Source organism: Galleria mellonella, unplaced genomic scaffold (assembly GCF_026898425.1).
Source record: "Galleria mellonella isolate WM207_F2 unplaced genomic scaffold, CSIRO_AGI_GalMel_v1 utg121, whole genome shotgun sequence".
NCBI classification, from domain to species: Eukaryota; Metazoa; Arthropoda; class Insecta; order Lepidoptera; family Pyralidae; genus Galleria; species Galleria mellonella.
The window spans coordinates 1,351-13,817 of NW_026441983.1; the positions used below are offsets into that span (position 1 = coordinate 1,351).

Sequence of the window (12,467 nt, forward strand, 5' to 3'; positions counted from 1 at the left end):
AGAGGTTTACTCCTCGCGGCCCAGGCGGTTAAGCCAAGGCCCCGTCCCCTCACTCGGGTGCGAAACATGACCACACCTCCGCGAGGATTACGGTTTTTCGGCGGTGGCACTGAAACCAGCCCGGCTGCGCAACGAAGCACTCACCGGGCCCGCCGACCGCTCCCACTACGAGAAGTCGCGGAACAAAACCCGCCCCCAACAAAACACGACAAACCCCATTACTTGGGGTCGCCGCTCACCACCTCTGTCGGAACATTAGCCGTCGGTAAGTGAGATCTCTAAATAGCGAGAAGTCACTTACCGCCGTTGCCCAGGATGCACCAGGCCCCAGCCATTGTCAGCCACCGTTCCCGCCGGACGTATCCGCACCAGGACAAGTGACCGTACAATGAGCCAGGGCACTCTTGGAGGTTTTCCGACCCAGCAACCCAACCTAACCTAACCTAACCTAACCTAACCTAACCTAACCTAACCTAACCTAACCTAACCTAACCTAACCTAACCTAACCTAACCTAACCTAACCTAACCTAACCTAACCTAACCTAACCTAACCTAACCTAACCTAACCTAACCTAACCTAACCTAACCTAACCTAACCTAACCTAACCTAACCTAACCTAACCTAACCTAACCTAACCTAACCTAACCTAACCTAACCTAACCTAACCTAACCTAACCTAACCTAACCTAACCTAACCTAACCTAACCTAACCTAACCTAACCGCAGGTTCAATTACTTTCTGATAGAATAACCCGATTGATTCAGAGTAAATTATAGCGACTTTTAATCTTTCTGTGGCGACATCTGTGGGCCGTTGGTGGCACTATTACTTTATATGCGACATCTTGTAACCAGTAGTGGTAATATTACTGTCAGAATCGACATCTTGTAGCCAACCATAGCACTATTTCCATTAGTTTATATATTATATTACGTTATTTTGCTTAGAATATTGTGTATATTGAATTATATTCAATATTCTCAATACGACCAGATTCACTTTAATGTTACCGATTTAGCCATATTCAATATTCTAAACGGAGAGGAGCGTGGAGGAGATGTGAGGAGAGGATAGCAGAGGAGCGGAGCGTAAAGTAGAGGAGAGGAAAGAAGAGGAACTGAACGGAATGGAACGAAACGGAACGAATTTTTTTTTTTTTTTTTTTTTTTTTTTTTTTTTTTTTTTTTTTTTTACATAAAATGACTAAACCTTTTAATAACAGTTCAGTAAGTGAATTTGGTAGTTTATTGTAAATACTGTTACTATGATACGTGTTTTATATTTAGTAACTTAAGCCAGGAAAATAAGGAATTAGGATGCTGGGTCGGAATGTGCGCTCTGGTCATTGTAAATTCACTTGTCCTGTTGGATACGTCTGATGGGAACGGTGGCTGACAATGGCTAGGGCCTGGTGCATCCCGGGCAACGGCGGTGACTTCTCACTATTTAGAGATCTTACTTACGGACGACTAATATTCCGACACTGCAGGCAGTATATGCTCCTCGCTTTGTGAATCAAGTCGACGACTCTGGGTATGCATAACTAGCCTACCCTTCTTCGTTTACCTCCTTCTTGATTGTTTTGCTTTGTTTGTTTCATTGTATACTCCTTTCCTATTTTAAATTGATAAATTGATATCAATCCCGCGGGGATTGTTGTTCTGTTCTAGAAGGCACCATATTAAATTTAATCAAGGCTTCCTCAGGTTGCCTATAAATGTAAGAACAGTTAGATCTGATCCACCAGTGTATTGTATTGAAATGTGTCGCTGTATCTTGTGTTGGTAAACTTATAAATAAATAAATAAGACGCCACATATCCTATAAACAGTGGATTGGCAGTCTCTACTGGACAATAGATGGCGTTGAAAAGTGTGCAATAAAGTTATATGCAAAATACATATTAAGAAGGATAGTACAAGCAAACGAAATAGCCGCCATAACGAGTATGTAATAAATGAATGAACATGTTCACGTTCCACGTGTTGGATCCGTTCGGTAATACTAATAATTCGAGTGGTTTTCCTCAATGTCATGTCAGTGGCAGCCGTGTTGTCGTGGCGCCCGCGTCGCCTCGTGCCGCGTCGCCTCGTGCCGCGTGCCGCGTTCCGCGTGCTAGTGTGTGTTCGTCTCATTATCTAAACACTAATTACAGTGTCGGATATCTCCAGTCGAGCTCGCGCACTGTGATGTTATTGGGGAGATGTGGTGAGATTTCTATACTGGATCATGATATATTATAGATGTAACAAGAATTAAGACAAACAGTATCGTAATACAGGTTACTATTCTATATAAGGATAGGTAAAGTACCGATAAACGTTGATGTGCCTCTTAAATTACTTAACAAATAAATATAGAAACAAACACTCAAGTTTGAGGAAATATCATGGTATTAATCTGAATGATAGTGGACTCACCTTCGACCACATTGGACTGAAATATGTATAATGTGCATGTCGCCTCAGGCTCCCCGTTAAGCTGGTTGGGTATTAAACAAAATACTAGATACTAGATGGCGCTGGAACCGGGGCTTGTGGTTTTTGTTATTTAGAAATTAAAGATAATTTAAAGTAAAATTGGCGAGTGATTTTTATTATTATGTATGAATGCAAAGTGACAGATAATACGCGATCTCTTCCTGAAGGGGAGGAGGGTGCGGGGGGGGGCACCATCAGCGGCAGAATGTTTCCGTCATACCGGCGCGGGAGATGGGGAGATTCGAGGGTAGCAGGAAGGAGCAATGGATTGTTAGTAATGCGAACTACCAGTCCATTGCTAGCAATATAAAGTACACACTTGTGACCACAACTGTTTCAGTGTGCGTGTGCGTGTGCGTGTGGGCGGTGCTGTGTACAGTGGCGGGCGAGTACTGGAACACGGACAACTACTTCCAGCGGCCGAGCAGGAGCGGCGCGCCGCCGCCGGACTGGCCGCGCTGCCGGCCGCCGCCCGCCCGCTGCCGCGACCTGCACGGCAGCGTGGACGTCGCCCACGCCTACTACCAGTACAACGTGGACGGTAACTCGGATTGTATTACACGCACACTGAACATAGGTCTCCCCCCTCCATAGATTGCCATAAGGAACGGGCCTGAGCCGCCTGCACGTTATTATGCCTTGTTGAAATTACCACAGAAATGAGGGGGAGGGGACGAGACTGCTAGTTCTGAGTATTTATAGCCCCATTGCTAACAATATACCCTTGCAAGTCAATCTCCTCGTGATTCCCTCTAGAAATACATAGTGATTAATTTATTGTTAGATTCATCAGGATGGGTAAACTGACCAGCGTTTTATTTTTATTTTTTTTTTTTTTTTTTTTTTTTTTTTTTTTTTTTTTTTTCCCGTCCCCTATTTGGACTTTACTACGGCAACGTAAAGATCACATATTTACAATATTTATTTATTTAATTACTTATGTATATCCACTTTAAATATATAATAGATTAACTAAGACACGATTCAAAGGCTCCACCATAATGACAGTGGACGAATGTCGATGAAACTCCCCTTCACGATTGAAGTCCTCGGGATGTGTCTCCATCTGTTACAGCCGAGCGGGATCATTCCACAATGACCGTCTTAATTAGATCAGTACATTTTAAAAAAAAAAAAAAAAAAAAAAAAAAAAAAAAAAAAAAAAAAAAAAAAAAAAAAAAGCGATCCATATCCAGCAGTGAGATATTGTAATGAGAATGATGAGTCTGAGTCCATAATAGTAGTGAGTATAGCTGCTCCACTGAAACCTTTAAATCACCTTATACTTATTGCAGGGAAATCACTACCGCTGTACCGCACAGGAGACGAGTTCACGCTGTCGTGCAAAGCCGGCGTCAGCCTCCACAGCAGCTCGCTGCCGAGCTTCCGCAGCATGACGACCGTGCCGGTGGTGCGGTTCAAGTACTGCGACGTGCCGAGCGACTCGTATGCTACCAGGCTCGCACAACTCAACATCACAGTGTCTCGCGAGTTGCACATAATGCTGTACTATAAACAGACGGCCTCGTTCAGCAGAGCTCAGTTCGAGGGACTAGCCGTCGACCTTCTCGATATCAACTACGAAAGTAAAACTCCAGGATATCTCTCTGATGACTGGTTACAGCCGCTCACTAACACGACCCGTTTGGAACTAACGCATATGGTGTTGCCACCGATGATCTCGTCAAATCGAGTACGACATTTGTCTTTGAATTACAACACACCGCGTGGAGAGTTGGGCGACTGCGGGCGGCTGTATGAGCTCTCAATATGCGAGCTGAAGTGGGAGCGCGGCGAGGCGCCGGCGCGCTGGCTCACCGACTGTGCGCAGTTAAAAGTGCTGCGGATGAAGAATGTTTACTTGTTCAAGGAGCTAGGGCCGTTCCTTGCAGGTCTACACCCACTTTCGATTCTAGAAATTGATCAGTCCTTCTTGGGTTTCAATGATGGCGACACACTGAAGTTTCTGGGCAGGTATTTTTCACTTTTTTTTTTTATATAATAGAATTGTAGTAATATTCATATGTAGCGGCTTGAGATAGCACAGCCATGATCAGGGTTGAAGGGCGAGAAAGTATGGTAATAAAATTACTGGATACGAGCAGAGAACGGCAAAGCGTGAGCGTCACAATGTGTTTAATGATGTGCTTGGCGCTGTTCTTGCCTGTAGACGCCGCGCCGGTTATTGTCTACATATGTAGAAGTACAGTACTCAAAAAGACGACTTTAAATGATCTCCCTTTAACTTTCTCGTCTTAAATTATTCCAAACTGAGGTATTCTGCGGTACACAAGCAGTAAGATTTTTTTTAATGAATGATAATGTAATGGTAACCCCACCCGCGCTATCGGTATACACTGGCAGGGCACCAGTGAGGGATGATAGGTGAGCATGAAAGTTAGTCCATTTTGACGAATGCAACAAGTATTCGTCACAATGGTATCCAAGGGAAACTGCTTGGATATCGACCTGACAGGACTTGCTAGCAATGAGGCCACTAATCCTCTAGGTAGTGAGATTGGGTCGCTTATGATTCAGTGAGGTGTTGCCGTCGTCAGCAACGACGCTAGAGAAGCTGTCGCTGGCCGGCAACTCGCTGGGTGACGTGTGTAGCCACGACGGACACGATGGTACTTTTTTTTATTATCATCAGCTTAAGTTTTTTTTTTAAATAAAATCTGATTAAAATGAAATGGCAGTCCTGTCTACGTTATTGGTATACGCTGGTGTGAACTCGTGACAGGCGACAGATGTCAAGTCAAGATTATGTCAAGTCAATTGACTCATCATGACGAATTAACAACGACGATTTCCAAAGAAAAAAGTAAAAAGAAAAACCTTTTACTTGTATTTGCCACACATAGGCATATAGGTGTACTTTTTTGTTTACTGTTTGTTGCCTGCGGTCAAATTGAGAATAGATTAATATTGTTTGTATTTAATATTACTTGTCTATAGTCTCACTGAACGTCAAACGTAACCGTAATACATTTATTTATTTTATTTCAATTAAGTCATTTATTACAGTATATGTTATGGTCGAACTTCGATCACTATTGTACAAATAGAACGAAGCAAACTTCCCTGTAAAATGAGATCTCTTCCAGCAATACAAGTAAGTTATTCTTATATCTTATTGTTGTCTATACGCTCAGTGAAGCTACCGCTGCAGTTGCCGGTGTTGCAGCACCTGTCGCTGGCCAGGTCCGGCGTCACCAGGACCTGTGAGAGCTGGCCGCGGGACATGCCCGCCCTCACACACCTCGACCTCACGGGAGACACTCGTGGCCATCGCCTGACAGTACACGTGAGATCTCTAATTATATATAACTAGCGACCCGCCCCGGCTTCGCACGGGTGCAATGCTATGTCCGTGTATTTTAAATCTGTAATATCTTCGAAAATATTCATTTAAATTACATGCTGTAAAGGGCCATATTGATAAAAAAATGATTATTGTGGGTTATCCTTAACAGATAGACATATACCATCGAGGACTTTTTTGTTGACCTTTTAAGGTGTACAATACTGTAGTACATTATTTTGATTTATCCCGTGGGGTTCAACCAGCGATAACAATGTAAGCGCAAAAAAAAAAAAAAAAAAAAAAAAAAAAAAAAAAAAAAAAAAAAAAAAAAAAAAAAAAAAAAAAAAAAAAAAAAAATGTATAGGGCGATAGTTACGATTTCTTTGCCATTGTTAATGACGTAGAAAAACACTAATCAATTACTAACTCAGTACAGAGACCTGAAATGGATGGGGGCGCGGCAGTCGCGCCTACTCCTGGACGACATCGACACCATCGCGTACAACGAGTCCCATTACGCGGAGATCGTCCGCGCCAACTGTACCGAGGTCACTTCACATTGTTTATATTCACAGTGAGATCAAAATCCTTCCTTCCTTATGACGGAATGTTCAACCTGGGAAACTTAGTAGATACCTGATCTTAGGAAGCGGGGATCTACATATACGTCTACTACAACAGCTACGAATTAGTAAAAGGTCTTATCAAATTCGACGTTGGTATTTTTTACCGAATAGCTGAACTGTAATATCATGAAGAACTGTCTGAGAAATTAGTTTTCTCGAGAGCTGGCAAATAAAATAAGGATGTATAAAAATAAACATTATTTCATTGATCTAAACTCTATTTTAAAGTCTATCAAAATCTGCAGTCCTTTCCGAGCCAGTCTGCGAACGAGCACTAAAACCCCACGGCATTTTGCCTTTTCGCCATAGTGCCGAAACCACAGGTTCGCTTTCACATTTGACCACAAATCCGGCAGCGATAGCCCATTAAGGCTTCCCTTCCTGGCCCGAAACGGAGACCATACTCATCACAAAGAAAACTATCGGATGAAGTTAGAAACAATTATCAAAAATGACAAACATAGTTGGTTCAAAACATATGTATTTAATTTCCCTTGTACGATTATCTATAAAAGCTATTAAAAAAAAAATCTCATCTCTCTCAGTTCAAAGTGACGATATCCATCAGCGAGTACATCATCTGCGACTGCCGGCTGTACTGGTTCGCGCGCATGCTCGCCGAGTGTCCGCGCCACGTGCGCTGGGCGGCCGCGCCCGCCTGCGACCGCCGGCCCATGCTCGAACAGCCGCTCGACCACATGCTGTGTCCAATACAGGTCTGTATTTTGCGGCATAGAATGTAAACAAGTCGACGGCACCCCTAGTGGCTCACCGCGAACATCATGGTGTATACTGTTTCGTTCATGGTAATCCTCATTGCTGGGCCAACCACTGGAACATATATGTTATAAAGGTCTATTTTTATGCCGCATAGAATAAAGAAGCTGACGGCCCACCTGATGGAAAGTGGTAACCGTCGTCTATACACATGAACAGTACCGTGCTTACTAGCTAACTAGTTTTATCACTGGCCACTAAGACATTCTACAATTAAACCTGACACATTGGGACACAAAAAAAAAAAAAAAAAAAAAAAAAAAAAAAAAAATCTGAATTGAAGACTGACATAACTTTGATGACAAATTTAATACATTTTAATGACAAATTCGGACCTTCGACCTTACAAGCGGTCCATCGACCTTTCAATATTTTTATACCTAATAACGAATGTGACTTTAAAACTCTTAACAGCAGAGGGCGAGACTTTCGCACGAATAGCAGTACGAATATATGAAATGTTGGACCGGTAGGGGGAGGAGGTGTGCGCGGGCGGCTGCGAGTGCTGGTGGCGCGACGCGGAGCACAGCAGGGTGGTGGCCAACTGCTCGGCGCGCGGCCTGCACCGGCTGCCGCCGCTGCCACAGCTGCCGCCTCTACTGCAGCTGCACGCCGCACGCAACCACATACAGGCCATACACAGCCATGACATACCTGATACATTAACTGTAATTATATGTATACACTTAATTGTTTATAATTACTCCTCTCCATCCAAAGGTTGCCTGGTAGAGATCGCTCTTAGCGATAAGGTCGCCCATTGTTTTTTCATTGTGATTATTTCTTGTAATTGTTTATACTTATAATAAGTTTATTATTGTAAGCTTTGGAGGAAACAATAAAGAGTATCTATCTGTCTACACTTGGCCATGTGGTCCCGACATAGAATCCATGCCACCCCATCCTTTCGCGTGGGTGTCGTAAGAGGCGGCTAAGGGAGTGCAAAGAATGGACAGCAGTGTCAATCTTAAAACATACGCAGGGCCTGAGTACGGTTGCAACTACTGGCAAAGTGTCCAACTGGGAGGCTTATGCTCAGCAATGGACAGTTGAAGGCAGACGTGATGATACACACTAGCAACCTTAATGTTATTTAAAACGAAAATATATAAAAATATACATGTTATTCCCTGATAATGTAGCTTTTTATAGGCAAAAGAATTTTACAATCGCTAAAGTATTTTTTAGTTTATGCGTTACCAAGAAAATTATGTTTCCTCTTTATAATATTAATTTAGATATGTACATTGTACATATCGTCACGCCTGTCTACCTTTGGTGCAGGCAGAAACAACAGAACGCAAATACTCCAATCCAAACAGACGTCTTTTGTCTCTTTCATATTCATCAGTACTTTTAATTTACCCATTTTTTGCCATTACATCAATTTGGTAGACATACATATTGTAAAAAAAAAAAAAAAAAAAAAAAAAAAAAAAAAAAAAAAAAAAAACAGCCATTTTATTATTGTTATCTCTATTTAATTACAATTTATCGAGAACGTCGTGATTTGGAACATCCCGACTTATTTGAAAAGAGTTATTACTGAGTTTCAAGTTGGGTTGTCTTAGCAAATGACTATTTCAAATTGTTATAACCAGCGGTAGGAAAACAGTGACGATATAAAGGAGCTTGTGAACAAGTCACTTTAGTGGAAAATATCATCTATATTCTATGCGAAAGGTTGTAAATTCGAATAACAGCATCCCAGTTTAAGAAGCAGCGATTAGTGTGATTATTTGGCACTTTCTATCATATATATTCAGTACATAGACCTCCGGAACAACAACATATCCCGGGTGGGCGCGGCGGAGACGCGGCGGCTGTTCTCGGTGCGCGGGAGGCGCGTGCGGCTCGCCGGCAACCCGCTGCGCTGCCACTGCGACAACCGGCCGCTGGTCCGCGCGCTGCTGACCCACCGCCACCAGGTACCACCTCTGCAGAGTCCACTATTACAAGTCCTCTACTACGAGTGATTTGGATCGGACTCAAAATAATTTATGGGGAGTAAACAATCAACGTACTCTCTCCATATGCGTTTATTTCACACTTGTTCGGTTTTTAATAGATGATAAAGGTAAATGAATAAATAAAGAAATAATAGTAAGCCTGCCTCCTTATATTAAATTACCCTGTAAGGTCTACTTACAAACTGTCACACGTGGACTTGTAGAGGTCTTTTATGCTTCCCTCTGCCTTTTTCTATCATTTTACACATCCTATGTATTAGCCACACGATATACCGCGATTTAAGGTATATATAGTGTTCTGACTCCGGATGAAGATGAAAGTAGGTCAGTTACACTATTGTGCTGAGTTCATCAGGATAGGTGCCAGGAGAGCCACGTGGAAGTCGGTCTGATAAAATACATTGCTAGCGATGGAATTGTCTAATCCCCCTCCCCCCAGTTTCACTAATAGTATACTTCCTAAAAATAATATTTACTTGTAAATATTCACCAGAGGGAGACTTTGTACAAAATTCGTTTGCTTGGCCACCTCTGTCCCGTTCGTGTTTCTACCGTGAAGCAGTTGTGTTTGCATGGCTGTGTTTCGGTTTGAACGGTGGGATATGGCAGTAATATTACAGGATACAGAGAAATACACTTAAATCCTCAGGAATGGCAACGCATGGGGGGTATCATGGGCGAAACAGTATACTCTGTTATGTACATGGTACTGCTCATGTGTATAGGCGACGGTTACCACTTTCCATCAGGTGGGCCGTCAGTTTGTTTGCCATTCTAAGTTGTATAAATAATAATAATAATAATAATGATTTCAATATCCCTTGTAGATGTATATTTATTAATTTTCCATTCCGTTTCAGGTGGATTATGCAGATTTAAAATGCGACGATGAGAAGCTGCTCAGCACTATTATAGTAGAGGACCTGTGCGCGCTGTCTCCGACAGAAACGCTGGTGTACGCTCTGTCGCCGACGGTGACCGCGTTCCTCCTTGTAGTGCTGGCTATCTGGTTCATGTACTACTACAGGATGGAAGTCAGGGTGTACCTGTACTCGCGCGGGCTATGCCAGTGCTGTGTGCGCGAAGAGGACCTCGACGGCGACAGGGAGTTCGACGCCTTCGTTTCGTACACACACCTCGACGAGCAGTTCGTGTACGAGCAGCTGGTGCCGGAGCTGGAGTCGGGCTCGCCCTCCTTCAAGCTGTGTATCCACTGTCACTGTGCACACACTGTCTTCGGATCCTTCGGGAAGTGCCTATTCGACATCAATACGAGACATGCCTGTTATCTAGCCTACTGTGTGGGTACCAACAACTGGACTATGATGTAAACCAGTGTTTTTCAACCTTTTACATGACGTGACCCCCTCCCCCCCCCCCCTTATCCCTAATATGAAAAAAATATTTCGTGACGTCCGATCCTTTGCTTTTTTCTTGTATTTTGTAATATAATATTACAAAGATGTTGTAGGGACTGAATACTTCAATCTATACAATATTTCTATGCATAACTAAGTTTCGGATAAATACAGAATTAAGTATAATAATAATACTAAACTCGTTTGCTTGGGTACCTCTGTCCCGTTCGTGTTTCAACCGTGAAGCAGTTGTGTTTGCATGGCTGTGTTTCGGTTTGAAGGGTGGGATATAACAGTGAATTTACAGGGTACAGAGGAATACCTGAGTTAATAATATATAGAGTAGAGAGAATAACACCTGAGTTCTCAGGAATGGCGATGCATGGGGGGTATCATGCGCATCAGCTTGTTTGCAATTCTAAGATGTATAAAACAAAATTGCAGTCTCCCTCCCATAGGAGGTTGCAACCCACATGTTGAAAAACACTGTTATAAACAAATATGGGTAGTGATTTCAACTGTAAAAAAAAAAAAAAAAAAAAAAAAAAAAAAAAAAAAAATCTACACTGTTAAAAATATATTTCCTTACGCTTCACACAATGTCAGCCGTTACCTGTCCACTGCTGGACATGGGCCTCCTCCATAAAGAAGAATTTAGCCAGTAGTTGCCACGCTTGACAGGCGGATTGGCAACCGCAGTTTGGCATTAATTGTTTTAAGAGGGACGCTGCTGCCTATCCCTCAACGATTAAGCTCCCTTAGTCGGCTTTTACTACACCCACGGGAAAGGAAGGGATGACCCATTCTGTGCCGGGACCACACGACACTTTCCTTGTGCTTAATACGCAAGCACATGCCTTGTTTTTCGTTTTTGGTTTTTAGTCTTAGAGAGATGTGATGAGAAATAAGACACATTTCTAGAAAATTATTAAATGTTAGATTTTTTTTAATGGATGATAATGAAATGGTAACCCCGCCCGTGTTATCGGTATACACCGGCGGGGCACCAGTGAATGATGATAGGTGAGGATGAAGCAGGCCAGTTAGCCCATCGTGACGAATTCAACGACAAATTACTCACGATGATTTTCAGAAGGGACCGTGTGGAGGTCGATCTGACAGGGTATATAGATAGCAATGGGGACTAATCTCCCCATTACTAACAATCCCTTCCCCCCTCCATGTTAGGTTAGGTTCCATGTGTCCCAAACTAAACCATTTAGATTAAATGTCACCTTATTTCTTCCATTTGTTTCCACTAACTGTAGAAAAAAAAAATACATAGCTCGGGCGTGCAAGCGATAATTTTAATAAAGTATCTAGAGATCTCGATTTAGATTTATTTAATTCTAAGATAGAATCCGCAAGACGTGTGCCGAGTCAGTGGTTCTTGGATGGTTCGTCTTTGAGCGCGTGACTTCAACTTTTTATTTTGCATAGCTGCCTCCCTACACTGTGTGTACTATTGTAATGTTGGTACTCCAAGTTTAATTCAGTTGATTGTAAGTATTAGCGAATGTCATGTGCATTCAATAAATCATGTTATTATTTGTGAAAACCTGTAAGTGGCTTTTTGTATTTTCTGTTTTTTTTTTTATTACGAAATAATCTAGCTGTAATTTTTTTTATAAAAATTAAAATAAATAAAATAATTACAAGAAATCATGTTTTTATGGATTATCCTAAATTCAATTTATAATAGTTTATACTTAAATTTTAAATTAAAATCACCCACAACACCAGAGGCATAACCTTCAAGAAAAGAGCACATTCCTTTTTAAAAGGCCGGCAGCACACCTACAATGTCGCTGGTGTTGTGGGTGATCATGGGCGGCGGTAGTCACTTGCCATCAGGTGAGCCGCGTGCTCGTTTGCCCTCTGTGTTGTAAAAAAAAAGTGTGCTGCCGGCCTTTTAAACAGGAATATGCTTTTTAAAGAAATATTCT

At 42.2% G+C, this 12,467-nt stretch overlaps 1 protein-coding gene across 2 annotated transcripts; it reads left to right on the forward strand.

Annotated features, from left to right (window-relative positions):
• Positions 1-1,942: 1,942 nt before the first annotated feature.
• LOC113513410 (protein toll-like) lies at positions 1,943-12,198 on the forward strand. 2 transcript variants are annotated; one of them, XM_052898623.1, is made up of 10 exons: positions 1,943-2,211; positions 2,824-3,024; positions 3,779-4,457; positions 5,022-5,113; positions 5,639-5,790; positions 6,227-6,364; positions 6,962-7,132; positions 7,667-7,861; positions 8,960-9,121; positions 10,024-12,198. In XM_052898623.1, the coding sequence occupies exons 1-10, from the start codon at positions 1,965-1,967 to the stop codon at positions 10,492-10,494; spliced, it is 2,508 nt and encodes an 835-aa protein (XP_052754583.1). In that variant the 5' UTR covers positions 1,943-1,964; the 3' UTR covers positions 10,495-12,198. The 2 variants fall into 2 exon arrangements, with proteins under 2 accessions (XP_052754583.1, XP_052754587.1); XM_052898627.1 differs by having other exon boundaries at positions 1,948-2,211; positions 6,222-6,338; positions 10,024-12,197.
• Positions 12,199-12,467: the final 269 nt, after the last annotated feature.

What these genes read in the sequence shown, in the direction of transcription:
- LOC113513410 (XM_052898623.1), top strand. Translation starts at nt 1,965, where the DNA reads ATGAACATGTTCACGTTCCACGTGTTGGATCCGTTCGGTAATACTAAT. An exon ending in GATGTTATTGGGGAGATGTG is followed by an intron (nt 2,212 to 2,823) that starts GTGAGATTTCTA and finishes CAACTGTTTCAG; the next exon opens with TGTGCGTGTGCGTGTGCGTG. An exon ending in CTACCAGTACAACGTGGACG is followed by an intron (nt 3,025 to 3,778) that starts GTAACTCGGATT and finishes TACTTATTGCAG; the next exon opens with GGAAATCACTACCGCTGTAC.